The 21,781-nt window shown below is 41.9% G+C and overlaps 1 protein-coding gene across 1 annotated transcript in view; it reads left to right on the top strand.

Moving 5' to 3' along the window:
• Positions 1-4,889: 4,889 nt before the first annotated feature.
• The window catches only part of dok6 (docking protein 6), a 42,438-nt gene continuing 25,546 nt past the window's right edge, over positions 4,890-21,781 (top strand). The window contains exon 1 of the mRNA XM_046371790.1: positions 4,890-5,262. Coding sequence (XP_046227746.1) covers positions 5,197-5,262 — 66 coding nt within the window. The 5' untranslated portion in view covers positions 4,890-5,196. The remainder of the gene's footprint in view (positions 5,263-21,781) is intronic.

Raw genomic sequence — 21,781 nt, 5'->3', positions numbered from 1 at the left:
GGCATATTTATTAGTCACGCTTGTCTGTGCCCTCTTTTCTTTTTTTGGCTGTGATGAGTCGAACGGACACAGCACCACATGTGTCGAAGAATGAACAGTAATACAGTGTTTATGGAGTGGGAAGACCCAGCGGTTGTGCAGCGGCACAGTGAGGTCATGGCTTCCAAGAATCTGGATTGCACCCTCTTGACATTTAGCTTCTGCCTTGCTGATGTGTCCTTTGGCATAAATCCTGCCTGGTTTGTAGTCAACCCTGACTTGATTTGACCTCACTGTGAAGGGAGCAAGAGCAAGCGAATAAAGACACTGACGAACTGAACAAATACAAAAGTAGTATTTAAAAGAGGTGACTAACGACAGCTACAACATGATGCCAGTCTTGTAACTTCAAATGAATGTGCTGACTACAAAAAATAATGTTTTACTAATGTGAAACTGAATTGAAAAACTGGTCATGAGGGCTGATCAGAACAGCAACAAAAGACCTGACATGAATACATTTCAGGAAAATGGGATCTAATTCATCAAACATCTTTGAGTATGAAAGACAATTAAAATGAATGAGATGGTCAGACGAAGGACCGGGTCAGTGATCCAAGACCAGCCAGTCCTTCATTTAGAAAGATGATGAATTCAGCCTCTGGTCTCCAAATTAGCTGTGCCGTATTAAAAAAACGGAGAAAAAGGAGGCATCTCACATCACTCTTGTGGGGACGATGGACCTCTTTTTCTCTTGAGCTGAATGTGATGAGCTGTGGTCATTTTCTAAGAGAAACACTGCAGCAGTGGAACAGCTCTGTCTCTAGAGATCCAGCCCAGGGTTCAGCCTCAGTGTGACACAAGATGGACCCCAATTTAAGACACAAAGACTGTGTCAGAACAGCAGGAGGTATAGCCTTTCTCTGAGAATGATCCATTTCTTTTCTATTCATTGTGGTCACGCTCTTGCGTCTCTTTTTCCTGTTTTTGTATTTCCCCCTCTGCTTCACTCTCATCTGTCTGCATCTCTGTCCTCAACATTCATCCTCCTCCATTACCATCAGCATGTAACTTCTATAGTTCCTTTTATGACTCATGCACTCATTCACATACACAAATCTTCTCTGAATGCAAATGTACATTATGTACTTTATCTCATTTTAGATGGGCAGAATTTAAAGTGGACTATCGTTAAATGTGTGTCTGCTAGATTGCTTTGAAAAATGAGCTTGCACGAGCAAATTAAATCTTATCCTCAGCTCTTCAGATAACATTTTCGGCTAATTCGGTAATGCGAGGAACCCTTGTTATAGGCTTACGAGCTCTACCCATACACTCATCTGCGATTGAAGTGAAAGACCCTCTCGAATCGCCCACTCTCACGACTCACCTTCTGGAGAAGGACAGAGAGGCCCTCCAACCACTTCTACTTCTAAATGCTATAGAGTAAATCACAAACATGTCATGGCCTGATCCTCTGGGACTGCACACAACCTTTGCTGTCCTATATTATGTGACTAACCATGTTCTCCTTGGACCCACCGAGCTGAGAACAGCCCGCATCTCTTATTCTGAGAAATCTGCACTTTTTTCCCCTTTCCACGCTAGCCTTTTTTCACCCTCCAGGCATTGACATTTAATCAAACCCAAATCCCATTGTGCCTATTAACATATCAGGCTGATACGGGCTGCTGTAAAAAGCTTGAGTACAGGAACCCGGAGCAGAACATTACCATAACTCTGCCTGTGTGATCTCTATTTTCTCTCCTCCGCCCACATGTAAAAATGCTTACCTGGCGAACAACTAAGCATATGAGAGGCATTTCTCTCTCTCTCTCTCTCTCTCGTTCTCTCTGCCACCCCTCCACTCATTCACCCCTGCTTATCTTTTCAAAATGTGTTAATTATTTAGCTGTTTGTGCTTGCGAATGTTCGCCAAATAGCACTGAGACAAACTAAGCATCTAATGCAAAGGCAAGTTTTAATATTTCACTAGACCATCAAAACCATCCAGAATTTGCCTTTCGCCTCAGCTGTGACTAAATAAACAATCCAGGAGTAGTTTTTAGGGGATGCTTAAGTACTTTAATGGATGGCATGGTTTCTCTGTGAGCCTTCCTGGTATTAATCATCATAGACGTGATGGGACTTGGATAAGTGATGTGGAACGTCTATGAAAAATGGTGATGATTATGAGGTCACTACCTGATAAATTGCCAGATTGGAGTTGTTTTCCACAGTTCAGACCTTGATGAAGGTCTTCCTGCTCTTGAGTGACTCTCAACACATCTGACCCCGTTGGCAGGCGTTCACGTATGTCAGGGCCATATGTTTGTTTGTGTGGCGGCCTGCATGCTGAACACACTGAGCCTCTCTACCTGTGACCAACCGAAGCCAAACTGATTGTCAGTCCTGCAGCACAGCAGGCAATTACTTCCTCAAAACTAGGACAGTTCTGGGTGATAACAGTCACCAGCGCACAATATTTAGTGCAATGGAAAGACATTGTTGCTGTCAACATTGTTTTCTTAGAGAGGGGCTGACAAGGCAGTGTGAATGGAACAGAGCCATGTTGTACAAAGAGGATTAGAGAGACAAAACAACTTTGACAAGTCTGAAATTTGAGGACACTTCCGGAGAGACATGAAGACTATCAAAGTCAAGCTGGTTGTTGGAAGGCTTTGTGTGCCGCTGTGGATGTGATGAACGGGACAGAAAATACAGTTCTACCTCTGGACTCAAAAGCTGACACTTGACAGAAAAGCACTTCTCAAAGTGGCAGCCTTCGACACACACTGAACACAGACCAGCAGAGGACATTTTCTTTCCATGCAACACAACAAATAAATAAATCAGTGTGAGCAATAGGATAACTGTGCAAAGCTGGCTGCTGTGGAGTATTTGTGTCCTCATTTATAAAAAGAAATCTGTTTCCTGAAACAGCCATATTAATCTGTGCTTCTTTCTTACTGTTAGATTGAGGAGCATAAAAAAGTGAATATAAATTCTGGAAATAAAAGACTTTTTGAAAGATCTTTACTCAATCATATATCAGTTTATATAACTCTGTTACATAAGCCATCTCTCTTCTCCTCATTTTAATCAATGTTAAGTAATGGCTTCGTCTCATATCAATATACCTGAGCCATCTGCTCTCTAATACTGAGGATTTCACTCTCTGTGATTGCACAACGCCTCTCACTACATCCCTATCGGGATTATGTGAGTAGCTTTGGCAAGGATCAAAATTTGTTTCTATGCTTTTATTTTCAGAGCTTTCTGACTGCCGTTCTACAGCATTGTATGCACACTGTGCAAGTTGCGGGTGTGCATGTATCTGCACAGTGTATCTGATCCTTTAAAAAGCCACTTGACTGTCTGGTTTTATTAATCACCAAATCAAACAAAAACAATTCAAGGCCACCTAATAATGCCAAACTCAGGGCTCACACGCTGGCAATCTCAAATTGTGTTTCCTTATTGGCAGGCTGTCTGGTGAAAAATATGGAAATGATATTCATACTCCGACAGGTTATAACCAAAAGGAAAGGTGCAAAGTGTGTTGCAAATTACTCTGAATACTAAGCTCTGTTGTACATTTGCATATTTTGAACATATTGTTGGGGGGGAAAGGGAGCGAGGCCACAATATGAATGGTTTCAAAAGTTACATGGAAATAATAAGATAAAGATAATCCTTTATTGATCCCCCAAAGGGGAATATCGAGTGTTGCAGCATCTCAGGACAGAATAAGTATAGGAATAAGTACTGAAGGCAAAATAAACAATAAAACAAAATATTCACACATACATACAGTTGTCTGTTGATGTATTAATTACCAAGAAATAATAGTAGTCTTATTTAATAGGTGGAGTGATATAAATGTGTTGATGAGATGTTGATCTTGATCTTGAGCATTTACTTATACACAATTTTAATGATGAACAAGATGAATGACAGCAAGAGTCCAAAAGGATCTTTCGTTTTATCAATACTCATAACCCTCAGTTTCAGAGAAAAGCATGTTTCTCCATATGTGATCACTTTGATTTTGAATGTTTGTGATAAATTGAAGGGTGGAGTGTTTGGAAAATTATGTGTTGAGAAAGATCTCCTACTTCTTAAGCTAAATAAACTATTTAAAAACCCACAGCTAAAAACAGAGCTGTGTCTCATGAAAAGTTGACTTTTTTAGACATTTGTGGTTCTCACAGAACAGCGAGGCTACAAACACATGAAAATCTTGTAGCACATGTTTTGAAATTAAATTACCCAGCAGTATATACGTAGTTAAAATAAATGCGACCCATCTGCATCAGTAATATTTTTCCAAAAACACAACATCAAAAACTAACAGGGACCATTTCCTCTCTAAGTTTTCATACTAGTAAAGTGAATGCAGGACTTTTTACTTGTAGTGGAGCATTTTCATTGTGGTATTAGGACAGAAATATTTCTTGTACCAATATCAATGTATAGCCAAACAGTTGTTTTAATTAGCTACTAGTAGCCACCATAACCAACTGGTCATATCAAACCACGTATAAGGCTAACAAAACAAAACAAAACAAAACCCTGAGGGTATTACATTCAGTGAGGGATGGATTTTGCCCTTAAATTCTACTTTTCACCTGTATTTTTTTCATTTAAAGGTTAAATTGTCACTTCTAAGATGACTAATGCTAATTCACAAGCTAAGCCTTTTAGAAACCCTACAGAGAGTTTTCCACTAATTCTCCCTGACCCCTAATTCGGTGAAATGATTCACCACAGCCACAGTCATAACAATGAAAAAAAATAAATAAAAGTGAGAGTAGTATTTTTCATGTTAAGTTGTGAAATAAAATAAAATGCCCACTTCCACCCCCCACCCCACACCCCCCTCACTCTTTCGGGGATGGTGTGGTCCAGGAAGCGCACCTCTTCCCTGCTCTCCTCCTCCTCCTCCGCCTCCTCCTCCTCCTGTGTGCTCTCCTCACCGGCTCCAGTGAATCAGCTGACGAATGGTATCTCCCTCCTCTCCCGGATGGATCACGCCGCTGAAGCCGGACAGCCTGAGCGCTGACACAGGAGCAGGTTGTCCGCCGTTGGCTCTCCTGCTGCTGGATGCGATCGAGCCTCAAGTAAAAGACTCCGCCGCACAAAGAAAGAGGCTACTTTAGTGAACCTTTCTTTTAATTTTCACCTCGGGCAGGAAGCTGCCCGCTTCCCCTCGCCATGGCTTCCAACTTCAACGACATAGTCAAACAGGGATACGTGAGGATACGGAGTAAGAAACTGGGGGTGAGTACTGTTGCACTTGCTGTCTATGGCCGTGGAAGAGAAGGCGGAGGTGGTGGAGGAGGAGGAGGAGGAGGAGGGGGAAGGAGGAGGAAGAGGAGTTCCAGTTGTTTTGAGGGGGGGCGGCTGGATTAAGAAAGAGGCTTTAATTGCTCCATCGGCTGACGTCCTGCTGCGAGCTCTTCAAGAGGAAAAACAGACTAGAGCAGCACGATCAGCGGCCAAGTTTCTCTCGGTGCGTCGGTGCAAAAACATATGCTTGTGCACATACTGAGATGGTTGGTAAAGTCTGCATGATTGACGGGTTGTGTCATATGAGAATAAGTGTAGCTCAAACCCTCCTCCCCCCAATTTGTTTTTGATTAAGGAAGTTCTGGCTGCATTTAGTTTTCTCTTAGGTTGCGAAATCTTTACCCATTTTTTGTTTCAAGCAGAAGTGTACTGGAGAAGAAAATTGCCCATGCAGAAAAGCGAAAAGCTGATAATCTCATATTTGACTGACACATTAACCACAACACAACATACTATATAGGTTACTCATAACTGAGCACCGTCATAGCACATGGTGCAAACTGACTCCATGTTGTACAGATTGTGGGATGGACAGGATATCAGGAATGCTGGGAATGCTGTTTATCACTGTAGTCAGTGCCACCAGCCTGGTATCAGTACCTGTACATGATGAATTATTGCCAGCATTGAAAAGTCCCCCTGAACTACAGCTGACCAGGTGTGATATCGGCTCCTCACTACCTTTTATAATGGATTACCAGCGAGGGAAAAGCTTGACTAAATGGAAATGAATGATATATATTCAATAATGAGCACCTTATTGTCTGACTCATAAAGCCATCTGCTTTTGTTCATACTTCCAGCTCATTACGCTAACAGAACGAGCACACTCCCTCTTCTCTGATGAAGTGTGATGATGGAGGCTAATGATGTCTGCCTCCTCACATCATCACCTGGCTTCATCAACACTGTTCCCACTGTTGTTTGCTGCCATTGTACCTATCTTTGATCACTCTTTTACAGTTATTGTTGAGTAAGAGAAACCTTTACTTCCCTTGAAGGACTTGAACAACACAAGTGCCTAATGAATATGTTTGTTGTTGTTAACATGCAAATAAGCTTGCTCACATACAGTTGGCTCAATTTATTTACTTCTTGCATATTCTGGATGCATTCAGAAAAAAGACATTGTGTGTGTGTGTGTGTGTGTGTGTGACTTTGCAAAGCAAGTGAGGATGCACGCTGTGCTGGCTGGGCTCGAGGTATGGATGCCATATCTCTGCCAGCTCCACGTCTCATCCTGCTGTTTGTGGAGAAAAACAGTTTGTGTCCTGATCGCCCACTCCCTCAGTCCTCCATCGCTGGCTGCTGTTTCATCATAGGAAAGCCATGCTGCGATGGCCTCACAGGACCCTGGTGTGGGTAGATAGAAAGTATTTATGCGTCCACACCAGGGTTGGTTATTCCTATCCAGTTTTCATCCTGAATCAGTTAGAGAGAGAAAAATGCAACATGAAGCAGTAATGGGTATTTGTATGGCTGAATCAACAGGCACTGATGCAGCACATCTCTGTGATCTTTTTCTGTGTGGGGAAAAAGAATCTCATCAGTGCTAAATGGCATCATTTCAAGTGTTTTTAGAGAGATGCAACAGCAAATGTGTGATAGACACACACATGTGGGCTGATTGGAAAGATACGCATCTGGGTGGAGGTGGATGATATTTAGAGTTGGCTAAAATCCAAAAAAGTGTTATTTTGCAGCAGGACTGCAAATATCATATCTCATTTTTGTTTAATATTTCTTACAGCTGTTCACTCCACACTCAGACTTGTGGCATCATTACCTACATGTTCTTCACACAGAGTCTGGACAGACCCAGAGACTGACTGACTGATCGATTGATGTAACAGAACAGGGAGATGTCCTCATCTCTTTGCTTCTTAGGATTCTTGGTTGCCGTAATGAAGCCAAACGTGCCACATACCTCCATCCAGCTGATTGTTGGAAATGTTTCAGTACTCTCTGGCATGAGTTTCTTTGTCATCTTTCTTTAAGGTTTTTTCTCTACAAATACCTGCCTTTTCCTTTGATGAAATGAACCAAATTGGGCTGCAACTAAAGATGATTTTGATTATCTATTAATCATGTGATTATTTTTTTTAATTAACTGTTTATATGTCTGGTCTATAAAACATCATCAAATAAGATTCTCAAATGGTTTGTTTTATCCAAATATACAGTCCAACAGCCCCAAAAAATACTAATAATCCAAAACTATTAAAATAATCTTATATATGGCAAGCTGGAACGAGTGAATTTGTGAAGTTGTAGATCAATTCTTCTGTTCGGCTGTAACACCAAAGGTCTGGAATGTTGAATGTATAAACACGAGCAGCCATACAAGGATGCTGTTTAAATCAAAAACAGTCTAAAAATATTTTTTTCAAGTAGGGAAACATCTCCTCAAAGGATAAGTAAACATGATCATAAATCTGTCCAAAGCATTTGATGCCAGTCGAGCTGCCGCTAACGATTACTTTCAGTCTTCTTTTCATGATTAATTGATTATTGTTTGTGTTATAAAGTGTCTGAAAAATCTCCTAAATCCCAGTGTGACATCTTCAAATCACTTGTTTTTGGTATCAACAAAGATATTCAGTTTATCATCACAGGGGATGAAGAAACTCATCCATAACAGAGGAGCTGGACATCTGAAACAGCCGCAGGTTTTTATTACTTTCAGCTTCAGATTCCAGCTTTCAGTTTTTGTTTGCCTCAGACACATTTCATTTGGTAGCAATTAGCACTAAAGTTTGAACAACTGGATGTACCTTCTCGGCTGGAAAGGTCCTGGATGTTTTCCTCCTCATGTGATGACTTTTTAATGCTTTTTTTGTGCTTTAAAGGTCTCTAAAATATCACATATCAAGACTTTGCATCAAAGTTGACCTTCTAACGCTCCCACCTTCGTCTCTATTGTAATGCTGTGTCTTTTTAAAATGTATTATACATTATTTTCCATCAGAAAGCAGCACAGTCGAATGGTTCTCTTTATGCGGAATGTATTAAAGTGGCCACACCAACACCAACGGCTTCGACTGAACTCATCAGCATCCATGAGTATGATTGGCTCATTTCCAAACCCCATCATGTGTGAAGGTCGAGGCCACGAGGTCAGCCCTGTGTTCTGCCGAGTGATCAAAATTACCAACCGGGGCACTTTCTCTCCTCTTTTTTTTTTCCCTGGACATTTGTTTTTCTTCTTCCACTGACAAGAATGGTAACGATTTCCTACATTAGCCAACCTCTTTGTCTCTTTGTTGGCTGTAGAGACAACGATGCAGTGTTCTTGAATGCACAAGTAGTTTCACATTCCCCTCCTCTTCCTCACCTCTCCACCCATTCTCTCACCCCACCGCACTGCCAGCCCTGCGTCTCACCTGTGCTCCCCACGCTTCACAGTGCCTCTCTTATCTCCTCTCCCCGTATTTTATCTCTCTTCCTCTTTTCTTCCCCTTTATCTGGCTATCTCCCTCACCTCGTGCCCCTTTTTCTCTCACCTTTCTCTCCTTCGCTGGTTTGCAGACAGCTGAGAGACTGAGCACAAAAGCATCCTATTCATCACCCCACACTGCACCCTCCATAACCCCAGCAGGCTATTCCCCCTGATACAGTGCAAAGGCAAACACACACACACACACACAAAACTTCACTTGGTTCAACACTGAAGAATTGGCACACACATGCAGCCGACAAACAAGTAAACAATCTGCTGCCAGAGAACAGTGTGTGGATTCTCAATTAATTTTAATCCTGTGGCTTTGTACTATACAGATTTTTCTTTTTTTTTTACTACATGAAGACAAACTAAATGAGCGCAAGAGCCAAAAGCAAGAGAAGTGTGGCACAGAGAGAAACATAAAATCTTGTGGTCTCTGAGAAACAGCCGTAGTGATGTTACAATCATCCATGTAGCTGTTTCTTCCTGCCCTTTGGTGAAAAAAGCCCGATGCTACGAGCGGGATGGAGCTGAATAACACGACCTTTCATTAATTTGGTGTCAGTCTCAGTCCAGGTACATGTTTCCCAGGTTAAGGATTGCAGTGGTAAATAGAAAAAGGTCAGTCGTCTGTCCAACAATTCTTCAAGCCTTCACAAAAATGGTCAGTTTACGTTTGCTGTGGGTGAGTCTGTCCGCCATTCAGTCTCTCCATTCACAAACGTGTTTTGACACTTCAAAAGGAGCCGTAAATCAGATGTTGGCCCAGGGGTGGATATGTAACATTTTAAGAGAGCGCAGAGTGTTTCAGACATGCACTTCACACTTGGATAAAATTTTATTTCCCACCAGAGTGATGCCACAATATTTTCACCAACAGAAATAACACCTGCAATTAACTCGTTTTACTTCATTCCAGATAATTAGAATATGATTAACATTGGTTATTAACAATGGATCACATGAGTACTCATTTGTGAAAGGGGTTGCATGTAGTGACAAACCCACAACAAATTTTCATCCAACTCTTGCAGTTATAAAAAGTTATATTTTTATATTATTATTTCGGTGTAACTGCCATAACTTCACTGTTTTGGTTTCCTCTCATGCCGACTCAGACTCAGCAGGCCGCTCTATTCAGCAAAAAAGCTCTAAACACCCACTGTGAGCCTGTCCGATACCAAACGAGAAAGACAAAGTTGGTGTTTAGGTGGTGGAGAAAGTAGAAGATTTTGGAGTTGGTAGAAATGAAAACCAGAGCAAAGAGGGCAGGGACTTTGCATTCATCAAATGGACACAAACACAACTTCAAATGAATGCTGATACAAGGCAGGCGTGTTAGCACACCATCGCCTTTTAATACATCCAGCAGATATGGAGAACCTCCCTTATGGAGTTGTATTTCTGTCCACTTAGCACGTTTAGGTTCAATATTCGCTCCCCCTTTAAATCTGTTTTTGTCTCCGCTAACCCATCAGTGAAACATTTGACTCTTTCTCTGTTAAATGCTCCATAGCTCTAAGAGGCAAAATATTTTTGATTTTGGGGTGAATTGTCCCTTTAAGCAACCCTAGAATTAGGTGATCATTGTCAGCAGGTTTCATGTGACTCCTTTCATCATCATTCAACATCATCAGTTGCTGCAAAAGCTGCAAAACAGTTTTGAGCTTCAGAAGTGCTGCTGGACATCTTAAACTCAGGGGACGTCGCTTCATTGTGCTGGACTGCACAGTTAGAAGAAGAATCACTTTATTGGCAGTATAGATAGATACTTTATTGATCCTGAGGGATATATTATATATTTTTACATGCACACACTGAATTTGTCTTCTGCATTTAACCCATCTTTAGTTGAACACACATGCAACACCCAGCGAATTACATGCAGTGAAACACACACAGGAGCAGTGCCCAGCAGAAGTGCCTTGCTCAAGGGCACATCAGCTGGCTAATGGAGGGGGGGGGGCATTTTACGCATTAATCACTCCACCACATCAAATTTTTCCTGCCCACCCGGTGGGAGAATCAAACCGGCAACCCTCCAATCACGATCTCCAACCTCCAGGCCACGGCTGCCAGCAGTTAGTCGAACTTTTGCCTGCTCTCCTCTAAATGCAAGCCCAAATAAAATTAAAAACAACTTAGATCTCAAAAATCTACATATTTTATAGATATAATTAACCTCTAATGTTATGTGCAATAGTACAAATAAAACTGAAAGGGACAAAGTTGTACTTTATTGCCTTCTAAGCGCTGTAACTGAATGAGAGGGCCTTGGTCAAACGTGAAAATGTCAAAAGCAGAAAACACATTAAAAATGCATTATATCTGGTCCAGAATGAGGAGGAGTGAAAATACAATCAGCTGAAAGTATGGATGTAAACAAATAATCAGTAAACCAATAATCGTGGCAGCAGACTGAGAGTTTAAGTTATTCATCATCCGAACACAGGGATATCATTTGCAAAATAGGCGGGTTAGTCTCCTGTTTAGAGATATACAGAAGTGATTTGGGGTTTTAAAATTACTTTTTTATGAGTGAACCGTCTCACAATCTTGGACATGTATACAGTTTATTGTAGGGCAAATATCCCTCTGTAATTTAAGGACTGAGAGTGAAAACTAAATTTAATGTGGGGCAGGAGGTTCAGTCTACAGAACTGAAGAGTACTGCAGCAACAGCAAAAACTGACTGGATGTATTTTGATTTATTATGACTCAATACATCTAATTATATGGTGTAATGCTCCTACCAGCCACACTGGCTGTGGTTAGGCACTAATTATGACTCATGATATAAATCTGAAATTCAGGTCTCTTTGTCGAAGAAATTTTAAGTACTTGACGAAAAGTCCAATTTAATCGATTTGTTGATCAGACGGAAAATCTCAACTGTTTTGATAACCGATTCTGCTTTTAAGTGTTTTTTTTTTTTTCTGTTTTTCACTTTTTGACAAACAGTCTGTGGTTTCTACTTCTCAAATGTGAGGATTTGTAGTTTTTCTCTCTTTGTATTGTTCCAAACTGAATATGGGTTTTTGGCTTCCAGTCACACAAAATGAACAATCAAACATCACCTTGGGCTCCAGGAAACAAACAAAACAGTGAGTTGAATAGTTGAGCGCAGTAATCAGTAAGGGAAATAATAATTAGTTGCAGCCCTAATTTCATTGCAGTTTCTGTTTTCTTTACTTGTCCACATTGAGTCAGATTCGGACGACAAAAGTAAACGACTTTCAGAAGTAATCCACCACTGATCAGAAGCCAATATTTTACGAATTCATTTTTCAGTAACAGTGCCTGGGACTCTAACTATCTGGAAACTTTTCATCGATGGGAAGATAAAATAAAAAATGTCAGAAGGTTTTAGAGACCTCAGAGTCTGATGCTTAGCTTGCAGTTTACAGCGGACAACGATTAAGACATTAATGGTGCAAATAAAGCATTTTTCTAGCCTTCTAAGAGTTATTACTCTTAAAGTACTTTTCTGGACCCAGTAGTGCTCTCCTCCCATCTCTGTCTGCAGATGAAACAGTTATTAATTGTTTTATCCCGCTTTTGTCTCACTCAGCTGTTTTTGACCCACAAGTGGGTATTTGTGTTCAGTGACCAGTGGCCTTTATGTGGACAGTGTGTATTGTCATGGTGTGTGGGTTTGTTCCCCCCTGTTGGCGCACAAGCACCCACCAAAGCGGAGGAAAAGAAGTTGAGAACAATGTGTCTATTGTCCAGGATGGCACAGCCATTTAAGATGGGATCTTGCCTCTTCCATGCACTCGATATTAACAATGACAGGCCGTCCGGAATGGTGGATGTCTGGAGATTTTTCAGCCTGTGCTTGTCAGTGAAGCGTAGAAAAGACAAAGTCAGCTATGCAGACTTGTAGCAACTGAGACACCCAAACAACATGATAAATGTGGCTGGGCTTGTGCAAAGAAATCTGATTATATAAATTAGCAACTCATAAGATTCTTTCATCCATTGGCCACAATTAGGTGTCTTCTCCTCTTCGTCTTTCTGATTGCCAGATAGAAATTAAAACCGCAGCAGATAGGGGATTCCTAATATGCCTAGTTTTGTTTATGATTGTATTTGTGCCTTGTGGGTGCACGTAGCCCACTTTCAGCTTTTCTCGTTAGATGGATGTTTTTGGACTCGGTGCATTAATTCACAGATATGCGGGGCTATACATTGTGTGGTCATTTCCTTTGGTTTTCATCAGCTTCCTCCATCAGACAAAGACCTGAAGACAAATTACCAGCTCTTATTGGCCCTGATGAATTGCATCTCGAGCAGGATATAGAAACAACAACCCAACAGTCGTATTTCATGGTGAAAAATGGCCCTTTGTTATACAGTCGCTTTAATAAATAAATCTCTGCCCGGACCCCACTTGAACATTTAACATCATTGATTCTTGTTGTTGTTAATTAATCAAAAAAGCTTTTTGTTGTGAATAGGGACACATTGTTATCAGTAGTCGGTAATGTCTGAAACTCAGTTGATTTAAGTAACGCTTGATGAACAGACTGGTGGCTCATAATGCTGTGCTGCATCAACAGTCTCTGTTCTTGCTCTCACTCAATGTCACGATCTCGAAATACCAGACAGGATTCTTCTCTCAGTTCCAGCCACCCCCCCCCTTCTGCCTTGCTTCTCCTTCTCTGCCAGAAATCCGTCCACACACACATGTTTCAACAAACTGGCCTTGTCCGTAACAGCTCTGGGTTCCAAATGTTTTCTGGTGAGCTGCTTTGTAAAGTGCAAAGTTCTCTAATCCCGTTGGGGGAGAGAAGTCACAGCTCGGTAGAACAGGACTCTCTTCATGGCTGTTTAATCTTTGCAGTCCCCTGCAGACCCTGCACCCCGACAGCAGACTGCACACTTGATTCAGCGCCACAAATTTAAGCAGAGAAGACGACCTTAACATCCAACCACATTTTAAGTTGTGCTCCGTTTCGTTATGTTTTGTAAGTCAAGTGTGTCAATGGTTTATAATAATAATGAATCAGCTTGTATGTGGAAGGGGTCCCTTGTAATCACAGAAAATGATCACCTGACTGTATTTCCCCTCAGCTTCATGGAATTTTACAGCAACTTTCAGCTTGTTTTGGTTTTATTGCCTGCAACTTAGAGTCCAATGTTGATTCAATATTGGACACACAGTCACCAACTTCCAAGAAGCACGACTCCAAACAAATGCTAATGTAGCTCTGCATCTGCAGCATATCTAAACAGGGCAATGGTTGCCCAACACCAAAGATTACTGTAACTTAAAACAAAGTCACAAGGTGTTCAAGTCCAACACCACACCTTTACTAATTATGTTTAAGATTCATCTGTTAGTCATATGAAAGTGCATCAGTGAGCTGTTTTAATTTTAAACACATTTTTTCTTCATAGGTAAATTATCTATTTTATCCAGAATCAAATTAAAATGAATTCATTTTGGTTTAGTTTTACCACTTTCTTTCACATCATCACTGTTATAAAGGAAAGACTAAGACTGTTTCTGTATTTCAATCTTATATGTAATGTGATATCACTGAGAGATTTTCCTCCACCCGCTTCTCTGACAATGAAGTGGGGACAGACTGTTGGCTCAGAATATTTATCCAAGCTGTTAAATATTAAATTTGAGCGGTGCGACAGTCATGAACAAATTGGATGTTCCTGTGCAGAGTGCTGTCACTGTTGTCTCAAAGTTCGTTAGCCCAGGATGCGCCTCTCAGGAGTGTTTTACAAGAGAATCTGCACCTTTTTCAAGTTTTGGTAAAGATGTTTTCAATAAAGTTAGTCAAGTGAAATATATTTTGAAGTATTTTGGTTCTCTAGCTCGTGAAATAGAAAAAAACAATGCAGTATTCTGATAATGTTCACGCACAGTTAAACGTCTTCCCTTATGTGTATAATTTTGAAAGGTGAATGCATTTCGCTTTATAGTCGAGCCCATCTGATCAACATATTTCACCTCCCATGCAGGTCTCGGGCTTGACAGGGTCTCTGTGGTGCTGTATGGCTACATTGTGCAAATACACTGGAGGCTCACCTATAAAACACCAAGCCTAGAGGAATCTATCATAGCTCCATTAACACCTCTGCTTCATCCTCCTCGCCTCGCCTTCCTCCCCTCATTAATCAACAGACCAGCCCTCTGGGCTCTGCTCTGCAGCTAAGCTCACTTTCACTTCGTGCGTCTGTGTTTGTGGGCATTGTGTGTTTGCATACGTGTACGTGCATGTGAGCTTTTTGTCTGTTTGTGTGTGTCAGATTTCCAGAGCAAATTTCTTCTCTGTATGAGTCTGTTGGATTAAATTTAGGACTGAAAATCTGAGAGGAGAAACTACGATGCACCAGATATTCCCTCAGACTGTCGTTAGCAGTCCATCTAGAAAAAATACAAAACTCAGTCGTCCCTCTCAAACTGTTTTCCAAATTCAAGTGAGTCGTTATGTGATCATGCAGATTTGTAAATACTGTTTTAGGAGGGAGGGGACCTCATGAAGTTATTCTTAGGAAAGGAAAAAAAAAGTCCCACCTACCTTTTATATTTGAATCACAATCTATAATGAGTTCCTCTCCTGCTGTTACATTTCATCAGCCTGCTTGCCAAGCACATTCAGTACAGTGTGCAGCCAAAGATAGCCTCAGCTGTGTGTCTGTGTGTGTTAAGGGGGCTTGTCTTTGCGTCTGTGTTCTTCTTCAGTGCACTGCACAGGTAAACGTTATATGGCCCTGCTGAGGAATAATAAAATATTACACCCGAGCCTCTTTGAATGCAAGCATACAGCCATGTTGAATGTTGTACGTTTGCCAAGCTGTCGGGTAAACAAGGCTGTTTAATGTGTCACTAATTGTTAGGCTCTGCATTATTAATGTGTTCTTTTAAAAAAAAAAACAAACAAAAAAGCTTGACCTTGGAGTCTTGTGTAAGCAGAAAATGAAAGTAGGCAGTTCACATCACCTGTCTGTGTGTTTGTTTCTGTTTGTTTGAGAGGAGTTTGTACACTCCACTTTCCTACCCTCCGTCTTTCCTTCTCAGGGGAGTTCTTTTAATAGTAAGGAGGTGACAGTTTAGCTCTCACTGAGCACTGGGGTGACAGTTTGGTACCTGCCCAGCTCGGCGGGAGACGCTCCAGCTGACTCGCTCACATCGCATAAAAAAGCTGCCCGCTTTTGAAATTCGCACTCCTTTCTAAATAAGCTGAAGTGACCTCAAGTGTAGGCCAATCTGGTCCCCTTTCTATTAAACAGATTTTAATATTTCCCAAAGAATTATTGTTCAGAGAATGAATTTCGGATAAGGTCTGCCAAGGGAAATGGCGCACACAACAGTAGCCTTGGCAGTGGCACTTTGAGCAGATCATTTAAAGGTCATAATGGAGGAAATAATGGCTCTTAAGAGTCATAAAACAATTGAAAACATGGGGTTATGGGAATGAAATATATTACAGAAGAAAGAGGAGTTAATATGGCAAACTTTTGACCCATCATGAGTCGTGAGTTTGCCAGCTGATTAAGATTTGGGATTTAGAATTGGACAAAAGGAAGTCTGAAGTTGAAAGCACACATTAGGGTCAACATTAACTGGTGTTACACTCACACACACACTCACACACCTCCCTTGCTCTCATTCCCCTCTTATGCTCCCAGTTATTCGCTCACATTTCAGAGGAATGTCTGTTGGGTGAAGTGATAATTGCATTCCTCAATGATTTCATGCTGAGACACACAGTGACACAGAATCACAGCCCACTTATTCCAAGGGAGTGTGTGCTTTGGGAGGAAATGAGACAAAAACAATATGACCAACTGCATCGAACCCCGTTCTTTGACATAAAAGTGCACTTCCACGTTTCCTCTCCTTTGCACACACATGTTTATTCCCCAGCGTCCTCCTCTTTGATTTGAGGACCAAATGTGGCTGAGCCAAGTTAGTTCCAGCGAGCACAAATCTCTGCTTTCTGGTTGTGAGGGAATAGTTGCTGCAGACACCGAGACCGCTGCTTTCCCAGCTAACCGTATCAGAGAAGCAGCCCGAACATCAGTGAGCGACTACCTCTTTAGAATTAATCCTCAGGCTTTGGAGAGGGTGGGGGGGGTGGGGGGGTTGCCAGTGACTGCACCAGTGCATGAGGATTACTGCTTTTAGGGCTTCTGATGAAATTCAAATAAAGTGTCCTGGAAAACACGGTGTGTTTCATAATATCCTGCTAAACATGCAAATGTTTTCTGGAACACTGCGCAGTGGTCTGTGCCTCATTCGATTTCACAGTCTTAATTGATATGATAATCAAGTGGTCAGCTAATGGAAATCAGGCTAGTCAATTGATGGCGTTGCGTCATTGTTGCAGGCCAGCACTCCTTTCATCCTCTTACTTTGTATTCTCTTCCCACAGAGGCCAGTCGGTCACTTGTGAGGCACTGTGTTTGGTTTCCATGTAACAGACCATCACCTGTTGGCCTAGATGCTAATTTTGCCTCTTAAGCACCGACATCCTAAAGGCTTTGCCTGCATTACAGTCAGTCTTAAACAGAGTTGTGTGCTGTTGTGCATTCAGGCCATGTTCCCCTTCATTTATGGACTTAGTTCAGTTTAACATTCAGCTTGGCGAGGGGACACACGGCAGTGGACAACTCATTCCAGTCTTAAAAAGAAAATAAAACCGTGCTCTGTATTGTAGCTCATTGTCTGTGGTGGTCTCAGTATGTTTGTATGCGAGGGTTTTCCGCCATAGTCAAATCCTTCTTTGTCTGCGTGTTATTGTCTGTGAGCACTTCAGCCTTGTACACGGATTAAATGGAAATTGCTCTTTGTGTGTGTGTGTGTGTGTGTGTGTGTGTGCAGAGGATTGCTGACTGAAGCTATAGCACATAAAGAGGTTTGAGTTAGGGATGGTTTAAAGAGCAGGCAATCGTCATAATGATGACTTAACGCAAAATTTCCCCACCGTAAAAATGTTTTACACATGCACGAGTCCAACGCTGCCTCGCACACCATAACCAGCCAGCAGTGCTCGCCAGCCTCAGCCTCGAAAGAATCAATAGAGGTTAAAATATACGATGGAATAGCTTTACCACACTGAAGTAAGCAGCATTATAAAGCTGTATTGGTACATAATGGAATTATAATTGCGGTGTAATCCTTTGTCCTCTCTTCTCCTCTAAATAAACAATGGGTTCTCTCTTAGTCTTTGTCACTTTGACTCTGGCCATGCCCGGCACCTCAGGGCGGATGCTGGTGAAGCCATAGTCTAAGCCGACATGAGTGATATGCTGTACTGTTTACACTCTAAAAAATGACCGTCCTGCTCCTTTTCGCTCTCTCACACCTGCGAGGGAGCTTCAGTATTGACCTACATCTCCTTCAGAATAATTTGGCAGCTATTTTTGCGCTGTGCCTTAAAAAAATGATCAGCCTCCCCTCGCCATGATGGCTGGATCCGCGCAGCGTGTGACATTTCAAGTCATGTTTCACTGCTCAGGGCTGCGCTGCCCAGCATGAGTCAAACATGGGTCTCCCTGCTCTCTCTCATAAGAGATCCCAGTAGAAACATTTGTGCCTGCCCTCAACAATGTCATTTACATGAAAACTGGAAGCAGGAGCGCCAGAAAAGACGTGGCTCGTAGCTTTTACAGGGTTTGAAAGAAACAGCAGTGAATAAGCTGTTTGCCCGGAATCTGTGCTAAAGGAAAGAGAGATTCATATGAACAATACAGCAGAAAATAGACATCGTGATCCGTCCTCAGTGTTCTGACAGCAAGTCCTATTAAAAAACATGACACATCATGAATCCTAATGGAGGTGCTGCAACCGGTTGCCTCTCTGATTCTGTTTTTCCAACAATCATTCTCACCAACTCTTGATCAGCTTCTCCAACTTTTCTTTTCAGACAACTTTCTTGCTTTTGGCCTCTTATTTCACTTTCCATCTTTCATGCTCTCTTCTACTCTTCATTCTGCCTGGTTTTCTCTCAATCTCTGGACCGCCCTCTTTTATTTCTCTCTGTTACATGGTCATTTCAATACCAGCTGCCCTCGCAGCCTTCGTCATATTGGATAGACGGACCCTTTGCTTTTGGGATTGAGGAATCAGCTGGATCCCGTTGTCCTTCATATTTCATGCCACATTGTGACCGAGATCCAGAATTTCAGTGATGAATACTGCGTTCGATGCCACCCAGTCACAGCCAAGAGCCTTAACGAGAGAAAATAAGGGTTACTAATACTGTGATATTACATTTCGGGACCAGTTTGGCTCATGAATGTTTGATGAGAATGTCCAATCATGCATAGACACAAGAAAGAGATGAGGAATGGGAGAGGAGAAATTTAGAAGCGAGAGGGTGACGACAGAAGGGCAGGGGGAGAGACAGAGACGAATCAGGTTCGGAGAGACAGTGAGGAGTGTGTGTGTGTGTGTGTGTGTGTGGGATGGAGTCGGGGGCAGTGATTACTTGCTGCTGAGGTAGCACTGCATTACACATGAGGATTTGGAATGGCCCAGATAAAGTAATCTATGATTAACTGGGGCGCGGCTGGCTCGCCACCCTGCAAACAGCTGTAGTCAGGGGCGAATTATAAAATTATGGGATGTCAAAACATTTTAGATGCAGCGGGAAATATATTCCAGTTGGGTTGGAGGAGAGCTACGTGTCAAGTCAAAGGTGGCAGCCGGGAGACAGCGACAGCGCAATTCAGAGAAACTTTAGTAGCCATCGCATTTGGCGGAGAATTGTTGAAATGCTGGAACGGTCCTTGGAGGATTTGGGGTGGGGAGGCCGGGGTCATGGCTGGCGGAGTGATCGCTGCTATGATTGCTGTAACAACTGTCCAACCCGATAACAAATCAAATTATAAAGATGGACACTGTGGCGCAGACCCCTCCGCCATCTGAAATTGATTGCCAGTACCAGAGGCTGATATTGCCAGGCCTGGTCTGTCATAGTCCATCAGGCTTCATTATCACCAGGGGAACGCTAAACCTTATGCAGAGCTGAACGAGGAGGAAGACTTCATCCACACTATTGCTATGAGTTTGACAGAAAAGAAAAAAACAAAACAGACACGACTATCAGAAGGTTGTTTTGTTTTTTTTTAATGTCTACTCTGTGATTAAAAATTCCTTTGTTTCGAATCCGGTTAAAACATAACTCAGCGTTCCACATGCTAAGCACCAGCTAAATCTGGACTGCTATCATCATGTCTGAGTGTTGCAGGGCTACCTTGATTGAAGTGCTCTCATGTTTTGTATTGCCAGTAAGAGCAGCAGTAATCATCTTTAAATCTTAGCTTGTAGCACACACGAATCATCGAGGGGGTACAAACACCATCCCACATTTGTCCCTTTTTTTTAATGAAATATTCGAGGAATAATAAATGCGTTTGTGCCTCTGAGGTATTACAATTGTGTTTCAGTATTCTGTAGTGCTCCAGAGAATCTAACAGGCGGCTATTTTTATCCTGCCGTGTGATTAGTCATTTACCTGAAGCAGGCTGTCATTGGAAATCATTTTCGTGTCTTTAGACAGTTGCTCAGTTCATCCACATGACAAGTGATTTTGCCTGTGGGAGGAAATAGAGCTCATATTTTATTGAGAGGCGAGACAGTTCCTTAATAATGGCAGAAGTTTGATAATGTTCCGTGAAGTGAATGGACTTTGTGTTTGAGGCCACTTAGAGAAAATGACTGAGCCTTCAAAGATGGCTCATTACTGAGGTCCATGAAGTGTCTGATGTCCTAAATCCTCTACTAGACCTCTCAGTCATGGTTTTACACACTCGTTCACCTTACAGCAAGGAACCCGAGTTAAACTTTAAGGCATTTATTGTTGCTTTAAATGTCACTACACCATAAAGCAAGGTTATTTTAGACTATAACAGATGTGTTTGCAGTTTACTTTGTGCCTTTTACAAGAGCCCATCAGACAGTCTGCTTCTGTGTGTCTGTCTGGGATAATCCTTCCGGTCCCCTCGAACAACACTCTCAGTGTGGTTGTCGTTGTAGAGCTGGTGTCGATGAACTCGCTGCATTTTGCCAAGAGCCTCCTGAAGTGTTCTCCTTGCCAGAGACAGACCTCCCTAAAAGTGGAGGGATTGCCCTTGAAATGTTCTCTCAGGCTCGCTGCTTTTGCTGCTGCCTGTTTTACACCCTGTCTTGCAATGCGAGCTGATGTATTCATTGTTGTTTTTTGATAGTGTGGAATCACACAGAGCTGCATTTCAGAGCTGAAGAGTATCTTACTCATATCTAGCACAGTGTTTTCACAATGTATTCAACCCGGGCTAAATTTTTAGTGTTGCAGGTTTAATACAAAATGGATTTCTTACATTTTTTAGCAACAGTCTACACAACATAGAACACAATAACAAAATGAAAATGTGCTCTTCGAGGTTTTGGTATTTTTCCCATTCACATTTGTGCCTTTGCTCAAGGTTAGTCAACAAAACAATTTTAAAGCAATTCCTTCCAGATATCTTCAGTGGAATTGAGCTTTTGGCTTTGGCTGGGCCACTTCTCAGCCGTATGATTTCAATTCACATCATAATCAAAGATCACTTTGAAGCAGGTTCCCATCGACACTTTGCATTCGACTCTTTCCTGTATCCTCATAGGCTTCCTTTTTCCACAACTGATGTAAAGACTGCTCTTCTTCATGGAGGAGAGCTTGCATGGATTATTATGGGCTTAGCTTTGCTTTTCCAGATGCAGAGTCTTGCTTCATAACTGCAGTGTTCGGTCTTTGTTTTTTCTGACCACAGAATATTTTTGCTTTCCGCCACGTTGTCACGTGCTTTTGTCAGGAGTGGCCTCCCTCTCGCCACTTTACAGATTGTTCTCCTATCACCAACTTCACCCACCGCAGAAAAATCGGTTAAATTAATTTAAGTGAAGTACAAATAAAAAAGGTCCAGGTCATAGCTGTCTGTCTGCTTAGTTTGGGGCAGTTATTCTAGCATCACAGATGATGATCTGCTTTACTAGATGAGAGGGCAGTACACAGGACT

The sequence above is a fragment of the Scatophagus argus genome, chromosome 18 (genome assembly GCF_020382885.2).
Source record: "Scatophagus argus isolate fScaArg1 chromosome 18, fScaArg1.pri, whole genome shotgun sequence".
NCBI classification, from domain to species: Eukaryota; Metazoa; Chordata; class Actinopteri; family Scatophagidae; genus Scatophagus; species Scatophagus argus.
This window is presented reverse-complemented; position numbering and strand designations above follow the sequence as displayed.